The 22,647-nt window shown below is 48.2% G+C and overlaps 1 protein-coding gene across 12 annotated transcripts in view; it reads left to right on the top strand.

Annotated features, from left to right (window-relative positions):
- The window catches only part of Camk2g (calcium/calmodulin dependent protein kinase II gamma), a 55,891-nt gene extending 33,244 nt beyond the window's left edge, over positions 1 to 22,647 (top strand). For 6 of the 12 annotated variants that reach the window (XM_038310648.1, XM_038310657.1, XM_038310655.2 and 3 more), the window contains 9 exons: positions 2,875 to 2,918; positions 13,240 to 13,308; positions 14,415 to 14,459; positions 16,627 to 16,675; positions 17,836 to 17,949; positions 19,947 to 20,022; positions 20,373 to 20,467; positions 21,874 to 22,118; positions 22,497 to 22,647. In XM_038310648.1, coding sequence (XP_038166576.1) covers positions 2,875 to 2,918; positions 13,240 to 13,308; positions 14,415 to 14,459; positions 16,627 to 16,675; positions 17,836 to 17,949; positions 19,947 to 20,022; positions 20,373 to 20,467; positions 21,874 to 22,106 — 725 coding nt within the window. In that variant the 3' untranslated portion in view covers positions 22,107 to 22,118; positions 22,497 to 22,647. Of the gene's footprint in view, positions 1 to 2,874; positions 2,919 to 13,239; positions 13,309 to 14,414; positions 14,460 to 16,626; positions 16,676 to 17,835; positions 17,950 to 19,021; positions 19,154 to 19,946; positions 20,023 to 20,372; positions 20,476 to 21,873; positions 22,119 to 22,496 lie in introns of those variants that run through there. The other 6 variants (XR_005283024.1, XM_038310649.1, XM_038310650.1 and 3 more) reach the window with 6 other exon arrangements.

Here is a 22,647-nt window from a genome sequence, read left to right as displayed (position 1 = left end):
CCTTCTGGTCTTTGAGCTCACTTTATCCTAGGTCAGAAGGGGCAACAAAACGAAACAGCCCTGCAACATCCCATGTTGGCTTCTTCTGCCCTACATTTGGGACAGGTGAGGACAGAGCCACAGAGATGTCTACAGAAATAGACTTCTGCAGGCGTCAGGAAGGAGGGTATCACCTGTTTCTTTAGGCACAGGCTAGACTATTTCCCCAGTTGCTCCACGGGGTACAGTAGTAGTTAGACAGATGCTGACATCTAGCTTTGACAGCCTTAGTTTCTGGGGCTCCTTTCTTGGACATCTTCATCCTCAGTGCACAGTGAAATGCAGACTGAGAAAAGCTACCTCTCTTCACTGACTCCTTACAGGGAGGAAGATCTGTGCCTAAGGGAGGAGCTGGGGCTTATCCATAGAGGTAGCTGCCCAAGGGCCCTGTGAGAGCCTTCCCATGCCCCAGACCCTCTCTGTTATTTGGAATGTGGCAACTGACATGCTCTCTGCTCCAGCACTCCAGTAACCATTCTTGGTTTCCTCAGAAAAGGTACCTGCCTCCCACCAGGTCAGGCTTTTACCCCTGGGCTCTTATTGAAGAGATCACGGGACAAGCAATGAAGCCATTGCTGTGAAGTGGAGGCATGGTATTCAGCCTGTCCAAGCCTCACAGGCCCCCAGACTGCTGTAGAGCTGGCTGCTCCTGCCTCCTCAGTCTGCCCCCTGGTGCCTCCTCTCTCCCAGCTCGGCTGGCTTGGCCATGCCACCCGGGCCTCGCTGTGCGTGGGCGGCCAGCGGTTTCTACGCCTCACGCTGGGGCATGCTCTCGCTGCTGACTGGCCCCCCGTGGCTTTGCGGCAGCTCTATGCACTGAGAGACTGTATCCCCTCAGTTGGCAGGCAGAGCTCCGCCCCCGCCTCGCCTGCCTCGAGCGCCGCCGGCCTGGCCGGGCAAGGTACGTGGCATGAGTCCTCCCTGACCGCCTGCCTTGGCTCCCTGCCACCCCAACAGTAGGGCCAGCATGCCAGGCCCACTCACCAGGGAGGCGAGTCCCATGCTTGTGGGCTGAGATAGGCATGCCATACGGACCACCTAACTTGGCATCTGCAAGCACATTGATGTTATGAAGGCCCCTAACCAGCCGTGCATGCTGGGCGCTTGCCAACTCTCAGGAGGCAATAGCCTGGGGACTTGGAGTTGGGTAGTAGGAGCCTTTCCTCCTGATGGCCAAAGGGCTTGACCTGCAAACAACCCTGGGCATGGCCTGGAGCTGTCTCATGCTAAGACTAGACTCTTGCAGTGCAGTTTAAGACCCCTCAGAGAAAGCCTCAAAGTTGTAAAGCCTGGAGTTTACAGACTTCCTGGTCTCAAAGGTTGTGGAGCACAGATTCCTGAGGGTGAGCCATCCCTGGGCTTGACTCTTAGCCTTGTCACATGCTGAGCAAATCGTGTCAGCTCTCCCACCTCTAATTTCCCCATCTCTGTAATGGTAATGACAGGTAACACAGAGATACTTAGGAACATGTCTGTTGTAGGTTCTCAACCAGCCACCTGGGAGCTCATAAAACAAAATCCTGGTTCCACACCAGACAAAACAGAATCCTTAGTGGATGGGATAGGTATAAGTGTTTTGTAAAGTTTTCCAAGTGAGTCTAGTGAGCACCTTGAGTTAAGAACCAGTGTGTGACAGTTGATAGTCAGGCTCACTCTATAAACACATTCAAAATTTACTCGCCCAAATACAGCATGACTGGAGTTAAGGATAAAGGCCTTTTTTTGGAGAACCAAAATGTTGTGTTGAGCTATGTTCCTTCTCTCCCTGGAGAAAGTACTAGCTTAGCTAGGAATGGCCACCTGAAGGACAGAGGACAATGGCAGTAGTCACAGCAATGGTCATGGTGAATGGCTCTTATGCCAAACACTGCTTAAGTTATTTTTAGGCATGGTTCCATTGTATCCCCACTACCGTCCTGTGACCTAGGGGCTGTTACATCCCATTTTATAATAAAGAATTTGAGGCTCAAGGTGGTTAAATAGCCCAGGCTCACTCAGTCACAAAACACGGTGAGCAGTGGTTAGAACCAGATAGAAATCTAGGGCAGTCCAGGTGGACCGGAGAGTTGGACTGATTATCCCTGTGCCTCCCAGAACTCTCCCACCCTTTGTCTGCTGCCTTCCTGTGCCCTTTGTGGGCTTCTGGTGTCACCATCTGCCTAGTGTAGGTCATCAGCCCTGAGTATAACCCCATGGCTGGCTGGAATCTGTTTGGCAGCTTTATAACTCTAGCCAGTCCCTCCTGCTCATGGATCCAGAGAACGGGAAAGGGTGACGGCTAGAACCCAATAAGCTGGGTGAGGTCCTGCCCAGTGAAGGCTTCAGCCCCTTGGCAAAACCCTCCTGTAGGTGGTCCTGGTTTATGTGTCTGTGACTGTCTGTCCTCACGTCTGGTCGCCTTCGTGAACATGACACTATTTTCTTGAGAAAACTCCGGAGATGTCTTGCATCCTTCAGTCTAGAGGACTTCCATGGTGTCTAGAAATGGAGCCCTCAACCATTTCACATCGACACTGTTTCCAGGCCTGGGTAGAAGCTGTTGAGAACAGTGCTCCCAGTGCCCCGGGAAGCTCTAGTACCGAATGTGGTTTCTCTTCCTAAGCACAGGGTGTCTGCTTCTCCTGAGCCCTCATCCATGGCAGAGAAGGTCCTAGAGTGCCGTGGCTCTGAAGCCCTCGGGATGCCCTTCCTGCAGAGGAGCTGCTGCAACGGCCTCTTGTCAGGAGCTGTGGAGGCTCCTGGCCCCTTGTTAGCGCAGCAGTTCTGCGCAGATCTGGCTGCCAGGTGAAGAGAGGATGTGATGCCGAGACATGACTTGCCTCTTTGTTTTCACAGCTGCCAAAAGCCTATTGAACAAGAAGTCAGATGGCGGTGTCAAGGTAGGTGTTTCTCCAGTCCTCTGGCCAGAGATGGACTTCTCTCCAGCAGTTGCTGAGGGACTCTGGGCATCTTGTTTTCCTTTTCCCTAGGAACCTTGTCCTTGCTGTTTTGTTTTAAGCCTTTGTGCTCGGAACTGCAGGTTCTACTGGCCTGAGAGGGAAGAAGGGATATGGGCCTCCTGATAGTAGATAGGAAAGATACGGGGAGAGTGGTCCAGATCCAGTCTCCCAGAGCCTGACTTCTCCATACCAGCCTCATCTCCAGGTTTCTGATTTTGTTTGGGCCGTTTGGGTCATCTTATCCCTTTTTGCATAACCTCTTTTAATCAAAGCCAACTAGTGCACCATGGTAACTCAGGCAGGGAACCCATACTGGGAACTTGAAGCCACTACTGCCTTTCTGGTGTTTTTCTGTAAACCACTTTTTGTTTTTGTTTTCTTTTTTGTTTTTTCGAGACAGGGTTTCTCTGTGGCTTTGGAGCCTGTCCTGGAACTAGCTCTTGTAGACCAGGCTGGTCTCGAACTCACAGAGATCCGCCTGCCTCTGCCTCCCGAGTGCTGGGATTAAAGGCGTGCGCCACCACCGCCCGGCTGTAAACCACTTTTATATCCCAGGTGAGGTGCCACTGACTGGGAGTCTCAGGCTTCTGTAAGTGAAGGGGCAGTGGTGTGTCACAGCTCATTTCCATCGGTAAAAGGGTTTTCTCTGTGTGATTCAGGGAATAAGAGGGCCTTAGCTGAGCTGAGATGCGGGCATTTACAGGATACAGGGTACACAGGCACATGGGAGGCAGCAAGTGTCCTGGGGCTGGGATACGGGGTAGGAATCCTATCTTGAGACCCACCACCTGACACACTTCAAAGCAAGACATTACCTAAGCCATACTGTCTAGCAAAAGCACAAGCTGGGCCTTTTCCCAGGAGCGTATGCCCACATTTATGTTCATGGTTCCCGTTCCCCTCCCTGCTCCTTTGCTGTTCCCTTCTTCTCTGCATGTTTGCTTTTGTGTCTTTCTGCTACTAGGAAGGGAGCTTAGGTGCCACTCACACCTGCTTGTGTGGAACTGGGGTTTAGGGGTGGCCACCTGGTTCTAGGCATGCTCAAGATGAGGAAACCAAACAGGGAAAAGGGCTCTCAGCAAAGTGGCCCAGGCCAAAAGCTCTGGGCACAAGCTTAAGGAGCACAGGAAGGTGAGACTGTTCAGTGGTTGTTTAAGGTATGGTGTTGGAGGTGAGGGCAAGAGAGAACAGCCTTCATTTTTTTCTCACTCTTAAATGAGACAGTGTTACTTCTGTTATCTGAAAAAAGTGCATTTGTATGAGTTGTCATACATATTAATCTTTCTGTTCAGCTAGAACACGAGACGAATGGTGGATATGGTGGATACTGTTATTCTAGTACCTGGGAGGCTGAGGCATAATTATAGTGAGAGTAAGGCCAGCTTCAAATAACATAGAAAAACCTGACCTCACTTTTTTTGTTTTAATAGAAAAGGGGAATGAGAAGGAAGAAAAATCAGTCAAAACTAGGACTGGCACTGTAGGGTTGGGACTTTATAGCTTAGTGGGAGAGAACAGCAAAGGTCCTGGCTTTCATTCCTTGGCACTGCAGGAACCAAAACAGCCACATTAATCCAATTGAGCAATAGAATTGAAAGTTTGTGTGTTAGACTATGGAAAATACTGTGTGCCTGAATAGGAGAGCTATGGTAAGTAAGAGAGATTTGAAGGGCTAGGGGTATCGCTAATATTCATATGAGGCCCTGGGTTCAATCCTTATATCAAGGAAAATAGATATGTCTGAGTGTGCATGGGTGAGTGGAAGAAGGAAAGAGCTGTGTGCAGAGGCAAGATATGTTATAGAGCCGGGCAGTGGTGCCGCACGCCTTTAATCCCAACACTTGGGAGGCAGAGGAGGCAGATCTCTGTGAGTTCGAGGCCAGCCTGGTCTACAAGAGCTAGTTCCAGGACTGTCATTCCAGGCTCCAAAGCCACAGAGAAACACTCTCGAAAAACCAAAAAAAAAAAAAAAAGAAAGAAAGAAAGAAAGAAAGAAAAAAGTTATAATCTGGAGATAGAAGGTCCAGAAGAAAAGACAGTCAGAAGTATCAAGGGAAAATATTCAAAATTATTGACAAGTAGGTTGACACAGATTCCAACTACTCAGAATAGAGGCTACCTAAAGTCATAGTCTGGCTACACCCATGACACAGGGAGCACCTGCTGTTAGAAGTGTCCCTGAAAAGTCTCACTCTGGTATGGATGATTTTAGAAGAGTCCACTGGCTGGCATTGCGCTGCGTTCTTGTAAACTTTGCACTGTGGAGGTGTTGTAAGAAGGTCAGAAGTTCAAGTCCAGCCTGAGCCACATAGCACAGCAACACTGTCTTAAGAAGAAAGGAAGGACTGACTGACTGAATTAACTAATTAATTAATTATAATTATCTGTGTATAGTTGTGAACACCTTCCATCTCAGGGCTCAAGAAGCAGAGGTAAGAGTTCCAGGACAGCCAGGGCTATATAAAGAAACCCTGTCTTGAAAAAAAAAAAAAAAGACAGAGGCAAGTAGATCTGTGTGAATTCATAGCTAACTTGGTCTACATAGTGAGTTCCAGGACAGCCTGGGCTATGTAGAGACCCTGTCTCAAAAAATGAGAAACAGAAAGAAGAAAAGAAAATTCATCAGACAATGTCAAGGTTTCCAGTCTTGACTATTGAACAGAGTAGTTATGAATAAAATGACTGTTCAAGTGAGAATTTTGTTTTGATTGAGTTGAGATTAAGGGACAGGTGGCATAGCTGATGGAGACATTTTTAATGACCCTGGGAACCACGTGGCAGAACCCAGGGGAAAGTCCATTCTTAGCCTTGAACTTCTTGATTTTCCTGCTTCTCCCGCCTAAGTGCTGGGATTGTAAGTATATGCCAAATCATGTCTCTCTTTGTGACTTGAGTTTCAGACAGACTCAAAACTTTTAAGATAATGGGTTTCAAAGATGACTCCAGTATAACTGTGTAACTTTAGCCTAAGAAGATAATTGTAACGTATACAGGTTCCAGAACCAGAGGTGTAGAGCACTTCCTTAGCATGCATGAGGTTCTAGGTTTGATCCTCTACACAACAGAAAGATACACCAACCAGAAATACTGATTTGGGCTGGAGAGATGGTTCAGTGGATGAACACTTTTTGCTCTTGCATAGGACCTGGGTTCCCAACACCCATATGGCAGCTCACAACTCTCTGTAACTCTGTTTCCAGAGGATCCAATGATCAGTCCTTAGCACTGGCAGGTGGCAGGAAGTGTGGGAGACACAATGGAGAGTCTAGGAAAACATTCACAGTAGGTGGGTAGCATGGGAATCCTTTTATTAAAGAGTATAACAAATATAACCCCAGAAAGATAATCTAAGAAGATCCATTGATCATCTGAAGATGAAAATAGGTCAGGATGAAAACTTTTATCCTTATTACTATCAATGAAATGCAAATTGAAACAGTGCATCTGGTCTACAATTTCAGGACAGCTAGGGATACGCAGAGAGACTCTGTGTGCACGCGCGTGTGCGTGTGTGTGTGTGTGTGTGTGTGTGTGTGTGTGATTTTTGATTCTTAAGTTTGTGATGGCAGTAAAAAAAACCAATGTCAAAAGCCATACAAATGTTCCTACTTTTGCTTCTGGGCGTTTTCTTCTAAGAATTCTCCTAAAGAAATATGAAATAGGAAAAGCTGAAAGTAGAAAGATGTTTTATATGACATTATATGAAAAAAATTAGAAACTGTTTCAAAAGTCAGCTGGAAATAAATGATTAAATAATAATGAGAATTCCATTTAATAGACCATTAGAGTTACTAATCTTCGGTTGGAAAACTAATTCAGGAGTTAGGAGCACTTGCTGCTCTCCCAGAAGAGTTTAGTCCCCAGCACCCACCTCTGGTGACTTGCAACAGTGTAACTCCAGCTCCAGGGGATCTGAGACCCTCCTCTGGACCTCTTCAGGCAGATCTGGAGCTGGAGTAGCCAGCTGTGAATTGCCATGTTGGCACTGGAAATTAAACCCTTGTCCTCTACGAGAGCATCAAGTGTCGGCTGAGCCATCTCTCCAGCCCCTAAGTTATAGTTTTTAAAATACAGCATCATTTTAGATTCTTAATTCAGTATACAATATTTATATAGAAAAACAACAACAAAAGAAAACTCTCTGAAGTATTTAATCATAGCTTTACTACGTGATGGGAAATATGGTAACATTGGGGTTTCTAAAACTTTTCCTGTCATGTGGTTTTTCTCTACTTTCCAAACTTTTCACCTGGACTATGCGTTAATATTAATAAGCAAATCAAATTATTATCTAATAAAAAAACAAAATGAAACTAGTGGACAAATGGATATATGCATGTACTCTTAGCACCTGGAGGCGGGAAGGTCAGGAGTACAGGCTATCCTCAGCAGCATAGTGAGTTCAAGGCCTCAAAAATAAATCATTTTTAAACTCAAAATGCTAATTTTAGCCAGGTGGCGGTAGTGCACACCTTTAATCCCAGCAGAGCCAGGAGAATCTCTGTCAGTTTGAGGCCATCCTGGTCTAAAGTGAGAGTTCAAAGATAGCCAGGGCTACACAAAAACTCTGTCTCAAGGGAAGAACAAAAATAAAAGCCCCTAATTTAAAAGTATAACATAAACTAACATGTAGCTTATAATAATATTTTAACTGCATAAGAAAAGGCTCTAAGAGCAATAGGAAATTGAGCAAAATTTACTCACTTTCCCCTTTGCTTTTCAAATTGTTTATAGTGTGATTGTAGTCTTTCTTATTCAATAATGTGTAGATGGTCAATTGTGTGATTGGAAGAAAAGGGAAGAAGATAAATGTGGGACAAGTGTGGGCATGTGACCTTTGTGGGCTCTCTTGAAATTTGAGCTGATGTCCAGAATTGTGAAGGAAGCCAGTAAAGGTCCTGAGCTTGAGCATTCGGATTCTTCTAGAATCTGTCTACCCTTTCCAATGCTCCTGTCCCCGATTTCTTCTGCTGACTGTTCTCAGAAAAGTTCTCTTCCCTCAGCTTAGCTGTTTCTGTGAGATGCTCAAGACAGCTACATTGGTTTGAGTGGGTCCTGTACCCAGTGGCTCTGAATTGAAGAACTTGAAGTTCTGTTTGGGTTTCTTTGAAGGCTGATGCTAGTGACCCAGGGTCTGTGGGAAAGTGAGCATTTCTCTATGTAACCCTAGCTGTCCTGGAACTCACTCTGTAGACCAAGCTGGCCTCAAACTCACAGAGAGCCTCCTGCCTCTGCTCCGGAGTGCTGAGATTAAAGGTGTGCACCACCACCACTTTGGAAGAACGGACTGAAAGGGACCACAAACACTCAAATTCTTTGAGGCCTCCCTTTGGGCAGCGTGGCATTCTTCTGCTGATTTCAGGCCGGAGTGGCCATCCAATTGTTTTTTAAATTTTAAAGGTTAAAACTGAGTACTTTTTGAGCAGTTGTTTTGAATATGAAAATGAGGCCTTAGCCCTTTAATTGTGCAAAATTTTAAATTTATGTACAGTTTTCGAATAGAACAGACATGGTCCTTTAAAAGAGACCTGGCATTTAAACATTTATGTGGTATTCTGGTTGAGAAGACGACCAGCTGTGTGTGGGGAAAGATGAACAGAGAAACTGAAAGACGCAGGCACTGGGAATCTGCCTGGGAGTAAAAAGGATGATTGGTTTGCCTGTAGGATTGTTCAGGATGAGCAGAGCATCCAGGAGAAAAGCTAGGAACATACTTCCCATGAGGTAGAAGCAGCAGCTGAAAGGTTTCCGTCTGAACGCAAGGTCCAGGGAAAATGATTGCAATGGCTTTTACCACCAGCCTCCAAAAATCACCAGAACCAAGATCAGGCCTGGACTGAGTGCCTGGCCCTTTCTCAGAGTTGACGTTAGAGATGTGCTCTTGCTTTAGCTCGGGGAAGGCTACCTTCAGCAGACCTGGTCAGCCCAGCACACGTTTATTGATCTGATGTCAATTGTCAGGCATCTGTTAAGACGCTCTGGAACTTAACAAAGGCAGGGCCCTTCCTTCGCAGCATCAGTAGGATGCTAAGTTTAGTGACTCGCTCTGGAATCCCAGTTCTTGGGAGGCTGAGGCTAGAGAGAAACGCCACAAAGTTCAAGGCCAGAATGGGCCGCAGTGAGTACCTGTTCAAAGGGGGAAACAGGATCCCTAGAGAAGAAGAACAAGTATGAATACTTCTTGGGTAAGGGGATAAGCGCTGGGTGGGGAGCTAGCTAGATGACAATGATCAATACACATACAAGGTGACTGCCTCCTTTGAGGGCATGGTTCTTCTTGGCTATATAGCTTTGTTAAAGGCAGTCTGAATTCCTTGAAGCCCTGCTCTAAAACAAAGAAAAAAGCTGATAGAAGTCCAGTGTGGTAGCACGTACCTGTGATTTAACTACCCACAGGACACAGGCATGGGGATTGCAGGCTCAGGGCCAGACTGTATAGCAAGACCCTGTCTCAGAGCAGAATGAAGGACTAATGCAAAAGGAACCCTACCATAGGGGGTTTTTTCCCTTTAATTCATATCCAAATTATGGATAAATGTTATTTTTAATGTTTTGTATATAAATTATGCATAGTAATGGGTTTTATTATGACATACATGTACACATACTCCCACATACCCCATTACCTTCTGAAATACTCTTTTAAGTATTAGTAGCCTCCTTCCAGAAAAACATCTCTTTAAAGTAGAACGTTGGTCCTGGGAGAACAAAAACCATTTCTCAGATATGTTTATTATGCCCAGAACAACCCTCAGTAAATGGGATTGGATGTCATTAAGTGAATGTACAAAACTCAAGCAACAGACATATTCTAAGGGGACGTCTGTCTCCCAGTGAGCTAATTATAAAAGTCATAATTACCCTTAACCTCTTAGTCTACTCTGGTGTATTTTTAGTGTGCTGTTTGGTCTTAATTGGGTTTTTTTTTCCCCTGGTTTTTTGAGACAGGTTTTTCGGTAGCTTTGGAGCCTGTCCTAGAACTTGCTCTATAGACCAGGCTGGCCTTGAACTCACAGAGATACACCTGCCTTTGCTTCCTCCGTGCTGGGATTAAAGGAGTGTGCCACCACCGCCTGGCTGTTTGGTCTTAGTTTGATGCTCTTATTTCAGACAGCACCTGAGGTCTGAAGATCTAGTGGAGGCTGAGGAGTTAGTCATGGCCTTCCGCCCTCTCCCTGCTTCCATCTCTGCGTCTTTGGTCACTGCACTTTAGTCACCGGCTCCCCTGTGCTTCCAGTTCTATTAATCACAAAAAGCAATAGGACATGCAAAGTGTTTAAAGTAGCAGGACTATACTGACAAGGAATAGAGTGTCAAAACTGAAATGTAAGATAAGAGTCTGCTGCCCACCAGGTGTGGTGGCGCACACCTTTAACCCAGCATTCAGGAGGCAGAGGCAAGGCGGATCCCTGTGAGTTTGAGGCTACCCTGGTCTACATAGTGAGTTACAGGACAGCCAAGGCTACACAGGGAAACTCTGTCTGGCGGGGAGAGGGGTGGGAAGAGTCCACCATCTTTATTTGGACAGCATTCACAGCTTCATTGAGGTCCAAGTTCAGAGGTCAAATGCTGTACTAAAGCTAAGACCATCCTATGGTAACTTTTATTATTTCTCTGGTAGCTACTCAGTCACATTTCAGACAGTCATATCTGTAGAGAATGTGAGTACCCTTGTCAGTGTGCTGGTTCTGTCAACCCAGTTGTCAAATGTTACCCACATATGCTTGTGACTGAACAAGACAGACTTCTCAGGGTACGCTAAATTTTCTGTGTTTGTGAACTTGAAAGAGTTCTTCTCCAGCGGCTGGAGGAGTGTGTGTGCCTGTGATCTGTGTGCTGTTTTAACCCCTCTGATGCTGGACTCCAGGGTCCCGCTCTTCCTCCTCTTCTGTCCCCTCATGCAGAGCCCAAGCTGGTGCACTAACCTGCAATGTCTCTGTGCTTCTCTTCTTACCTCCTCTTTCCCGTTCTCTTTCCCTTTTGCTGTGGTGTGTCCAGAAAAGGAAGTCGAGTTCCAGCGTGCACCTAATGGTGAGCCTTGCCTGCCCACCCATCCTGCTCACTCCATGCTGCTTGTGCCCGCCTGCCAGCCATGCAGACCCATTCTGCCATGTGCGTGTGCGTCACTCATCCTCACTGCATGTCTGTGCTGTGTGGACCAGTGTGGCCTGTCCTGCCAGGCGAGGCCGTTACCCTAGGTCACCGAGTGGCCTTACAAATGGGCATCAGAAGGTTGCTGTGGAGGTTGGGTAGCCTCCAACAGTCTAATGCATGGAGTAAAGCCAGTAGGGGCTTTGGGGAAAGACCCTCACTTACCGTTCCTCAAGAGATAAGGCCTGGGGCTGGAAAGATAGCTCAGACGTTAAGAGCACTGGCTGCTCTTCCAGAGGTCCTGAGTTCAATTCCCAGCAACTATGTGGTGGCTCACAACCATCTCTTGTGGGATCTGATGCCCTCTTTTGGCTTAAAGGCATACGTGAAGATAGAGCACTTGTACATAAAATCAATAAATCTTTAAAGAGAGAGAGATCAAGCCTGTTCTCCAGGCATGAGCAGCTGCTTCCTAGGAGCCATACATTCATTCAGTAGGCAGCCATGTAATGAGAAAAACTAATGGCTCCTGGCTCTAAACCTTGTTCTGTGAAAATCCCATTTTCCTGTTAGGCCTGCACTGAAAGACTATAGTAAATGCATCTTTTCTCATGGGACACTGGGCACCAAGGGAACACAGCAGTCTAGTCATTATGAAACCATCCATTATAACCAGAGGTGTGGCCACTCGGGTGTTAGCTCAGCCCTCTGCAGATAGGCATGTCTTACCATGGAATGTTCAGCCTCATCCACTGCAAAGGTCTTTATGTCAGCTGGGTTTTGCAACAGGGGCACCCTTCTCCAATCAACCGAAACCAGGAAATCAGCATCAGTAGCTGAGCTAAGAGAGCTCTGCCCTCTGCTGTCTCAGGATAGGAACACAAGAAAGCAGTTACCATTTGTCTGTCTCTCTCTCTCTCTCTCTCTCTCTCTCTCTCTCTCTCTCTCTCTCTCTCTCTCTCTCTCTCTTTGACCGCAGGGACTCCTCTCCAGCCTGTACATTTCAATATCATCTTTTAGTACTTGATGTTGACTCAGGATTCCATGGCTAACCTCAGCCACTAACTGGGGTCATGTAGCTTTAGATCTGGTCCATAAGGCCTTTGGGCAAGATGTAGAAGAGTCTGGATGCATTCTGAGTGTGTCCTAGAAGAGAAGAGATACACTCTGGCTATCAACGTATCTTCATTTATGCTCTGACTAGATGCACATTTGTCTCGTGCTTATTGAAGAGCTCGGGTGGTCAAGCTGCTCCTTTGTGACCCCATTGGGCCCCAGTGAGGCTCAGTTGAACTGCTTAGAACTCAGAAGAGTCAGGGAGCATTGCTGTGGTTCTCTGCCCTGAATATTGGCCTTCTTTCCTCTCCATACTCCTTGACTGTGCCACTCTATAGCATTTTAAAAGGCAAGAAAATATCCCTGGTGGTCATAGTTGCCATTAGGAATATTGGCTTGCTGGGCAGCTTGTTCTTTCCTGGAACTGAGTACTGGGACTACAGCCATAGCCACCATCGAGATTTGCCTTCCCTTCCTCGGGCTCTGCCCTCACTTCCAGCTGATCAAGTCCAAGATTTTATCAGGTGGAAGATAAAGAGCAAAGTCCTGTCCCCTGAGATCTGTGGCTACATTGTATATTCAGAGTTGAATTCCACCCTTTTCTCTCTGGACGCTACCTCCCGGGCAAGGTATCCTTGCTCATTTCCCTCCTCTCTTCATATCAGGCTTCAAACTGTTACATTTAAGGAAATGCAGGTGCTAGGAGAAGGGCCATGGGGGAGCCAGAGTCTTCAGTTTTGTTCTGCTTTAAGTCACCGTCCTTTCCACCTGTAGTGTGGGAAGGAAATCCTGAATGTCTTTGGTTTGGGTCTGGTGTGACTATAGCGGCGCGGTACCTGCAGGAAGCAGACATTACTGGAGAGGTGCCTTCAAGCAGATCTTTGGCTAGTCCTACAACGAGGATACCTCCAGAGCTAGGGCTCTGGGGCCCCCCAAATTCTCTCTTACTCAAATCATTTCTCTAACCATTGCTCCCATCTGCATAGTGGTGTTACAGTTGCCACCTCAGGCGTAGCACCTGTGGCCAGACCAGGGGACAAGGGAGGTCTGGGAGTCAAATCTGAGCAATGTTGGTGACTCTGGAGGAACTAAACCATCTGTTTTCTTGTCTCAGCCACAGAGCAACAACAAAAACAGTCTCGTAAGCCCAGCCCAAGAGCCCGCGCCCTTGCAGACGGCCATGGTACCTCTGACTACGGCTTCTCCACCTGACCCTGGCTGCCTCCTGCTCCTTTCCCACTTCCTTTTCTTGCCATACCTCCCTAGGACCCCACAGCTTTTGTCATTTTTGGTTTCCATAGAGCAGATTGCTCTTTGTGCTGCCCCTCAGGCCCCTTCCCCTTCATTCTCCTGCTTGGCAATGCTCCATCCTGCATGGCAGAACCACTGCTCCTGTACCTTTTGCTGCTGGGGAAAGAGTGATCAGGGCTGTCAGTTAGGCCTCCCATCCCCAAGCACTCACCCTCAGTGGGTCTGCTATCAGGGCCAGGGAGGTGAATTGTTTGAAAAAAGCAGAGGGTAGGAGCTCTCTTGGTACCTGATCATTAGTTCTTAGAGGTCTCCTTATAGAACCTGCCTCAGCCTCTCCTTCGTATGGTCAAGAACAGGAAGGAGGACGGGGGTTCCCCAAAGTTTCTCTGGTCCTGGAGAGCCCCTCTGTTCAGTTCTCGCGGGGTTCTTTAGTGGGTACTGTATAACACAGCTCTCTGTGCTACTGCTGGCTAGCTAATGAGCTAGCACGGAGGACACTGGGAAGAGAGGGGCGTTTGTTTAATTGTTTAATCATGCCTGCCATGCCTTCTACTTCGTGTGAACCTTTTTGCAATCTGGTGTGGTGCCATGGGGCCATCATCAACTTGCTGAAGGGGCATCCTAGGTCTTTCTGGGAGACTTTCTCTTCCTGCTTTCCTTGTGCCCCTGTCTTCTGTGCACCCCTTGATGAACACTGTTGGCAGGACCTGAATCCCACAGCTCCTCTTGTGTATTTGCCCCGTAGGGCTCCCCCACACCCACAGACTCAAGTGCAGAGGCCTCTGTCCTCTCAGTGTCTTGAGAGCCTGCCTCTTTCAAGCTTCTCTTTACCAGCCAGTGCCGTCAACTAAATCCTGGGTTTCCTGCCTCTCCGGGACTCTAGTCGAGCCAGTATATTTTGTTCTGTAGGGATGTCTGGTGGGCAGGCCTCAGTGGTCATCATGGGGTCTCTAAGGGCGCCGTGTCAGGGTGCGGGGATCCTTCACGGAAGAGCTCAAGGCCCCAAATCTGGAGGGTAATTTTTATCTTCTCTCATAGGAACCACAAACCACCGTGGTGCACAATGCTACAGATGGGATCAAGGTGAGTGAGTGGCCACCAGGTCTACCCTGCTTTCTCACCCAGCAGGAAATAGACTGAGTCACTGGAGTCTGAGAGTTTTGTGGATAGTGTGCAGAGTGTTTGTGGGGTCCAGTATCGAGGCAATAATGGTGTGTTGGTTACTCCGTTCTGTGAAACGACAGAGTTTACTGACTCTGGACCGAGGCTGTACGGTCAGATTGATCCACTGTGGTCTCGGCTTCAGACCTGTGAGCAGGTCGCTTCACCACTCCGTACCACGGACAGTCATAGTCGCCTCCGTGAGTTCGGAGACAGGGCTGGAGAGATGGCTCAGTGGTTAAGAGCACGGCTGCTCTTCCACAGGACCAGGGTTCAATTCCCAGAACCCACGTGGCAGCTCACAGCTGTCTGTGACTCCTGTTCCAGGGGATCCGACATCTTCATACAGGCAAAACACCAATGTACATAAATAAAAAAATAATAATAAAATATAGTGGATATTAAAAAAATAATAGTTTAGTGAGAACAGGCAGTAGTGGTGCACACCTTTAATCCCAGCACTCAGGAGGCCAAGGCAGGCGGATCGCTGTGAGTTTGAGGCCAGCCTGGTCTACAGAGTGAGTTCCAGGATAGCGAAGGTTACACAGAGAAACCATGTCTCAAAAAACAAACAAACAAGTGACGAATGAATGAATGAATGAATGAATAAATAAATGAATAAATAGAAGTTTAGTGAGAAGAATTGTTAGAAGGAAGAAGAAAGCCGAGGCTCTGGAGAAAACTTGGAAAAGTACTAACTGAGCAAGTATGAAGACTGGAGTTCGGATCACCAGAACACACATAAAACAAACTGCACGTGGTGCACACTTGTAGACCTGGCATGTAGGTACAGGACCTCCCAGACAGCCCGCAAAGTTCTGGGTACAGCCAGAGACCTTGCATCCATGAGTAAAGTGGAGAGCAATTGCAGAAGACAATAGTGTCAGTCTCTGGCCTCCATATGTGCACTCACACCCATGCATACATGCACACCGTGCACAGCAAACATGCACTCACACCCATGCATACATGCACACCATACACAGCAAACATGCACTCACACCCATGCATACATGCACAACGTACACAGCAAATATGCACTCACACCCATGCATACATGCACAACGTACACAGCAAACATGCAGTAGCATACATGCACACCATGCACACACACCCCAAAAGGGCAAGAATCTAGCCAGACTGTACAGTATTCTCTGTATTGTAACCTCCACCCCTGCAGTTTTAGTACCATTGCTGACTACCATGACTCTGCTGTGTAGAGAGGACAAAATAAATTTCTGTTTTGGGGGGAGGGGTAGACCTAGTAGATAACATACCAACAATCAAATAAAATAAAATCCAATAGTGATAAGTTCTCAGAAGAAAGTGGCACAGAGTAAAGAGAGTGAACATGGCCTCTCGGAGGGGCTGTCTGGGCTAGAAATGGAACATCAATGGGAAGGAGCCAGACAGGTCGCCAGGCGGAGGCAGGACCTGGGTAGTGCCGGAAAGAACCAAGCAGAGCTGAGCTTAGTGAGCAAAGGCCAAAGGAGTAGGAGAGTCAAGAAGCTGGGGAAGTAGGCAGGATTTTCAGTATGGCTTCTTTGTTTCAACAGAGGGTCTCACTGTGTAGCTCCGGCTGTCCTGGAACTCAGTATTTTAGACCACGAATTGACAGAGATCCACCTACCTCTGCCTCCCAAGTGCTGGGATTAAAGGTGTACACCGCTGTGTCTGGCCATATGATTTACATTTATTCCAGCAGCAAAGAGAAGCTACTGGTAGTTTTTATCAGAGGGAAATAAAATCTAGCTGTATTTTGTAAGTTCATCATAGCTAAGAACTCTAGGGAGAAGGCACGAGCAGCAGGAAGGGAGCTGGAGGCTGCAGTAGTGATACCCGATAGACGGCAGCTAGCTGTGTGTAGAGAAGTAAGACGCGAGGAAGAGAGGAAGCGTGAGTGACTAGGCAGTGCCTTTTCCTGACATGAAAGCCTAGGAAAGACTTTGGAACCTAAAGAGTTTTCTGAACAAGGAGCAAGGATAGAAGCAGGAACCTCTCAGGTTCTTCTGGACATCTCTTGGAGGAGCCTGTTCTTCCCTCCAAGCGTCCAAGGACTAATCATACACATGTTCTCTTTGCACTGCAGGGCTCCACAGAGAGCTGCAATACCACTACAGAAGATGAAGACCTTAAAGGTAGGTGCTGTCCCTTGGAGGGAAGGGCCCCCAACTGTGACCCAGGTACTTCAGCGTTGATGGGACATCAGTCTTTTCTGTCCCTGGAACTGGGATTGGTGCCTCCTTACACTAGAGGGGGCTTGACCTAAAAACTACATTCCATGTACTGAGACATGAGGTCCCTGTCTGGTGTTTGTGACCAAGCAAAAAGGGCTTCTTCTTTTTTACCAAAGTCCAGAATAGCCAGATTAGCTGTGTTTAGGACCAGTGTTTAAGGAGCTATTCCTGTTGATAATGATGTAGCATCCCAGAGCAGAGGCATCTGCAGAAATCGGTCCTGGCTTTCCTAAGACCCAAGGTAATTCTCTGGATGTAGGACTTCGAGTTTTAAAATGAAGACAGGGGTTGTGGTAGGAATCAGTGGTAGAATACTGCCTGGCCCAGCACCTCTCCCCTCCAAAAGAGAAAGGAACAACAGAGACACCAAGGCCAGCCCCAGACTGGCTGGGATGGGTTTCCACTCTGGTCCTGAGTTCTGACCAGGAGTGACAGAATTAAAACTGTTCTGGTGTCTGAAGCTGCATGCAGCTGCTTTTGTGGGCCTGTGATGATCACTAGCCTAAACTTGAAGCTGGCCAGAATGCCAGAGCTATAAGGAACATGGAGGCCAGACCAGTGGAAATCTTCCTGCTCTTTGGGTTGGCCTCATAGAACTTGTGCCTTTAGTTTCTATAAGTGGCATCCTGCCGGGCCGTCAGAAAGATAGGATGTGGGGCAGGACCCTGTTGGAGAGAGTCAAACACACTGAAAGTGTGTACATATAAGTGTGTACGCTGCTGGGAGTGAGGTCAGATCAGTTCGACTCTGACAGAGTAAGAGGTATTGTCTCTGCTGGCCTCATGGCTTAGCCCCTCTTGAATGTCTTCTAGTAGCAGGGGACCTTGTATAGGATGTTCTAAGGCTCCTTTGGAAGCTGCAAGCTTAGGTCTATGCACCTTTGCAGTGTTCCCAGCTGAGTGGGATGTGGTCCAGTGCCCACAGCAGCCCCAGGTATCACCTTGCCCCGGCTCTGCAGTGCCAGTGGCTTGGGTCCTGTTCGGCTTGCTCGCTCACCTGCCTTATTCTGTTTGTTTTGGCTGCTCTGCCTTGCCCTGCCCTGCCCTGCCCTGGCTGGCTAGCTGCCCCGCTCCGCACTGGGAATGGCAGCTTGGTGCCCGAAGGACGGAGCCCCCGGGACAGAACAGCCCCCTCTGCAGGCATGCAGCCCCAGCCTTCTCTCTGCTCCTCAGCCAGTAAGTGTGAGGGAGGCACATTCTGGCTTCCAACTCCCTGGCTCTTCCTGAAGCCCCTCAGGGATTTCCCCAAGAGCTGGTCAGCCTAGGCCAGCTACCTGTTAGTCAGCTTTAGGGGTATGGCGTCTGCCAGAGCCGGGGGCCTGATGGAGGCCTAGTCCCCAGCAGGTCTGAGTTTGGAGCCCAGAGAAGAGTGGGTGGGAAAACATGGTGTGGGAATGGGAAGTAGAAAGCCACTGGGATGTGTAGCAGGCCTTGATTTGGTGACAGCTGGGAAAAACCATGAGAAGTCAAGTCCATGAGGGTGGGAATAAGAATGGTGATGCATGGCGACCTAGGGATCATCTTGGGTTTAGCATTTCCTGAGACTCAGCCGTATTCGGAACACGGGCTCTGAATGAGACAGGTGTGATTTTGAATCTTAACTAAGTGTGATGCTACACAATTAGAATCCTAGCACTCAGGAGGCTGTGGCTGAAGCCAAAGGATCTCCATTGAATTCAAGGCCAGTCTAGCTACACTATGAGACCCCGTCTCAAAAAGAAGCATCAGTTCCAGCTACGCTACCTTCTTAAGTCTGTGAAGTGTGTGAGCTGCCTAGAGATTGAGTTTCCCTATCTGCCAAGTGGGGGTTGGTGAGGGGTCCCCAACTCACCACAGAGGTAGCTGGCAGGGCTCCTGAGATTCATGCTTATGTCTGCAGTTCTGTCTGTGTTAAAGGACGCCTGTCTCGGTCTCATCGCCCCACACCGTACCCTTAGAGAATTTCTAAATCCAGTCTTCTTCACCCACGAGGACCCTAGTCAGGTCCTCGCAAAAGATTTGATGGGACCCAGGGGAAAGTGTTATGTGGGACATACCTGCCTGCTTCTCCAAAGAGAGAATGGAGCTGATTGGCTCCCCTAAAGCCCTCTGCTGCTCACTCAGGGCTGCCCACCTATCAGTGGTCTGTGGAGTCCCTCCTGGCTGCACCTTCAGCTATGCCATTCCCTTCCAAATACTCCCTTGGCTGTGCTGTCCCAGCTATGCCATGCTGGGACTGTTCTAATGCTCGCATTTGTCTGTCTTGCAGCCTCTTGCGCCTGTGAGGAAAGGCTTGTGGCCTGGACCAGCCTGGGGCTCCAGTTACAGTCAGGGTTAGCCTGATCTCAGTCCAAGCTCGCCCTTACGCTAGAGACACCCCCTGCTAATAGTGGCTCTGTCTGTAAGTGAGCTACCCCAGAGAGCAGGGTATCACCATGTGCCCCTTGGGTAGGGAAGGAGGGCACCAGCTGCCTGCCTCCCAGTCTTGTGTTGGTCTTCCATAGGAATGCGTCCTGACATGAGGACTGGTATAGCTCTCTGGTCTTTCTGAAGCTCATCCAAGGGCAGTGTAGCCATCTTCATGTGAGAAGCTGTCTGAGGTTTTCACAGGCCTGAGATCCTTTATCCCAGGAAATCCCCGTGGAAGACAGGGGCGGTGTAAAGAGAGCTAAGCATCCACCACACTCTGTTCTTCCTTTTGGAACTTCATCTCTAGCTTGATTTTGCTCTCAGGCAGGTGGACTGCTGAGTAAGGGCTACAGGTGGTAGTAACTGAGACCTGACTGAGCCCCTTCTGGTGAGAGAAATAAGTGGTTAGAGGCAGAGAACAGCCGTACCTAGAGCTGCTTCTCAGAGAGTCTAAGACTCTTGACTAGAGGGTTCATGACATTATAGGCTCCTCAGCTGTTAAAAACAAGTTGTTTACTGCAACATGGTTGTTGATGGAGAAGGTGGCAAAGGCCACAGATTCATAACTACTGGATGGGCTTAGAAAGGAGGTAGTTCTTGGTTCTGCAGATGCCAAAAAGGATGAGGTGAAGGGTGGGCTTGTTCCTCTTGCACAGGGCATTAAAAGACAGGAGGAGGATGTCTGACAAAGAGGCCGTAAGGGATCCCTGAAGGACGGAGGAGGGCTCTCTTGTCCCTTGGGAAGTTGCCCAACCGGTAAATTAGTGGATTTTTCTCCCTAACAGTGCGAAAACAGGAGATCATTAAGATCACAGAACAACTGATCGAAGCCATCAACAATGGAGACTTTGAGGCCTACACGTGAGTAAAGACCCGTTGCCCTGAGATGGATCGTCTCCCAAGTCCACCTCTATTTTTCATAAAGTGTCTGTGTTCCTGGGAACAGGGCCATATCTGAGCCCTGAGCCCATAGGACCCCTTCCAGGTGGACCCCCACAGCCGAGCCTGCCCTATTGTCCTGACATGGGAGAAAGAGCAGGACAGCTGAGTGGCTCTGCAAGGCTAACCCTGAGGAGTGTTGTCTTGTCTGGTGTAGCCACTAGCTAACCTTCTATGGGACAGACACACTGATGAAGAAGGCACATAATTCCCACTGAGGCCTGACAGGCTGTTTTTGCCCCCTACCCCACCCCTGGCCCTCTTTTCTGCAGGAAGATTTGTGACCCGGGCCTCACTTCCTTTGAGCCAGAAGCCCTTGGTAACCTCGTGGAGGGGATGGATTTCCATAAGTTTTACTTTGAGAATCGTGAGTGGGTTCGTGCTGCTGATATACTCCTGCCTGCCCCTCTGTCCCTGCCTCTGTCCCTACCCACCCTTTCCCCTAGTTGCCCATCTTCCCCTTATCTGGCCTTCCTGCTGCATCCTGCTCTGTATGCTCACCTCCTGTGTCCTGCTCTTTTAAAAGACGAGTGCCGAGTGCCCGTTCATTTGGCAGCTGTATCAAGGCACTGTTGATCATCACCGTTAGAGTCATTGTATTCCTCTAAGCATCACTTTTCTCCTAGACAGACTATAAACCCTTCAAGATAAGTCAAGATGATCTCAGCAAGTAATGATGAAAGGTCTGTGTCTGCAGGGCTCACAGTAAAGGAAGTAAAAGCAGGATAAAACTGCATAAGCAAGTAACAAAGCACTAATGCTGATTTGTGAGGTCAAAAGTTGTGGCTGGGCTACCCTGGACACTGAGGGACCCAAGCATCTGGATGGGAGAGATTTATAGTCTGAATAGTTGCCAGAAGTCCCAGAATTGAATCATCACACCCTCTTTCTCTACTTTCCAAGACCCTCATTCCTCATTTTTCCTTCCTCTTGTCCACTTTATTCTAGGCGGCTCTTACTCTACCCTGAGTGTTATGTTGTAGCTGTTTTCCCACTGACTCCCTCGTGTGATTTCTCCACACCGTAGCTGCCTGCCTGATGCCCTAGCTATCTAAGCTATCTCGCTGTCTAAGCCAGAAGCAGTGTTTATATTGGTTCCAAGGAAGGGCTCTTGCAGCTTCTATAGCACTGGATGAACTTAAGCAAGTCCGAATGGAAGCGTCACCATACGCACACCGTATGCTGATAATGTAGTCCAGCTCCCTTTGCTTTTCCAAACCCAGAGAACCCTGGAAGTTTGGGGGAGATCCTGAACTGGGTACTTTAGCGATTTTAAACTTTGATATGCCTTTTCTTTTTAAGTTACAAAATGACTTTGAATGTATTGCTTTCATGATTTTTCTCTTCAGCCTTAGATGGGGCAAAGCAAGCATAGAACTTTTAAACATCAGCCTAACCAAGTAGAAAACCAAACCACAGGCTTTTATTAGAGCCTTATGGTCCTGAGTTTAAATATTTTCTTTGATTTGAGTCTTTTTCCTTCTTATAGTAAAGAAAATAATAGCAGTGGACAAATCCATGTCTTGCATGTAAAGCCTCAGCACACTACCTAATGAAAAGAGGAGTTTGCTATTATTGCTACCCACATTTCTCTTCCTTTTGTATGAAACTGATATTGTGAGGGATCTTGGCCTCTGGGGGTGATGAGGGGGCACTTGGGGATTCTAGGAATGGCGCTGGAGCTAGAGTAAAGAAGGTGCAGCCTGGCAGGAATATGTGAGTGCCCCAAGCCTTACGCCTACTACCTCCACTTCCCTGCCCTGCCCCCTGCAGTCCTGTCCAAGAACAGCAAGCCCATCCATACCACCATCCTAAACCCCCACGTCCACGTGATTGGGGAGGACGCAGCTTGCATCGCCTATATCCGGCTCACCCAGTACATCGACGGGCAGGGTCGACCTCGCACCAGCCAGTCGGAGGAGACCCGGGTGTGGCACCGCCGAGATGGCAAGTGGCTCAATGTTCACTATCACTGCTCAGGGGCCCCTGCCGCACCACTGCAGTGAGCTCAGCCACAGGTACACCTGGTGGGGGGAAGGGACTGGGCAGGGGAGGGGTGGCAAAGACTGGGCTTTGCTCTGTAACCAGACAGACCCCAAACTTGGTGTATGCAGTCTTCCTCTTGCTAAGCCTCAGTCTCTTTAGTTATCAACAGAGGGAGAAAGTGGTACCTACCTCCAGTCCATGATGAATTAATTGTGAAGATCAAGTACTATACTATACATAAAGCATGTAAAACACTCAAATGGGAGGCAATGCTGTAGAGCAAATATTGGCTTCTCCCCTTCTTTGCTTGTTCAAGTGGATTTAGCCATGTGTGTATTGTACTAAAATCCCAGGAATTTTATCTGTGTTCTCATCGTCCTCTGTTCTGCCGCCACCTTTTGTTTTAACAGGGGCATCAGGAGATTCCAGCTGGAGGTTGAACCTTCGCAGCCAGTGACTCTGGGGGGCCTGAGTGACAGCGGCAGTCCTGTTCGTTTGAGGTTTAAAACAATTCAATTACAAAGCGGCAGCAGCCAATGCACGCCCCTGCATGCAGCCCTC

This window comes from Arvicola amphibius, chromosome 13, assembly GCF_903992535.2.
Source record: "Arvicola amphibius chromosome 13, mArvAmp1.2, whole genome shotgun sequence".
NCBI classification, from domain to species: Eukaryota; Metazoa; Chordata; class Mammalia; order Rodentia; family Cricetidae; genus Arvicola; species Arvicola amphibius.
The sequence above is the reverse complement of the archived record's forward strand: the minus strand, read 5'-3'. Positions and strand labels throughout refer to the sequence as shown.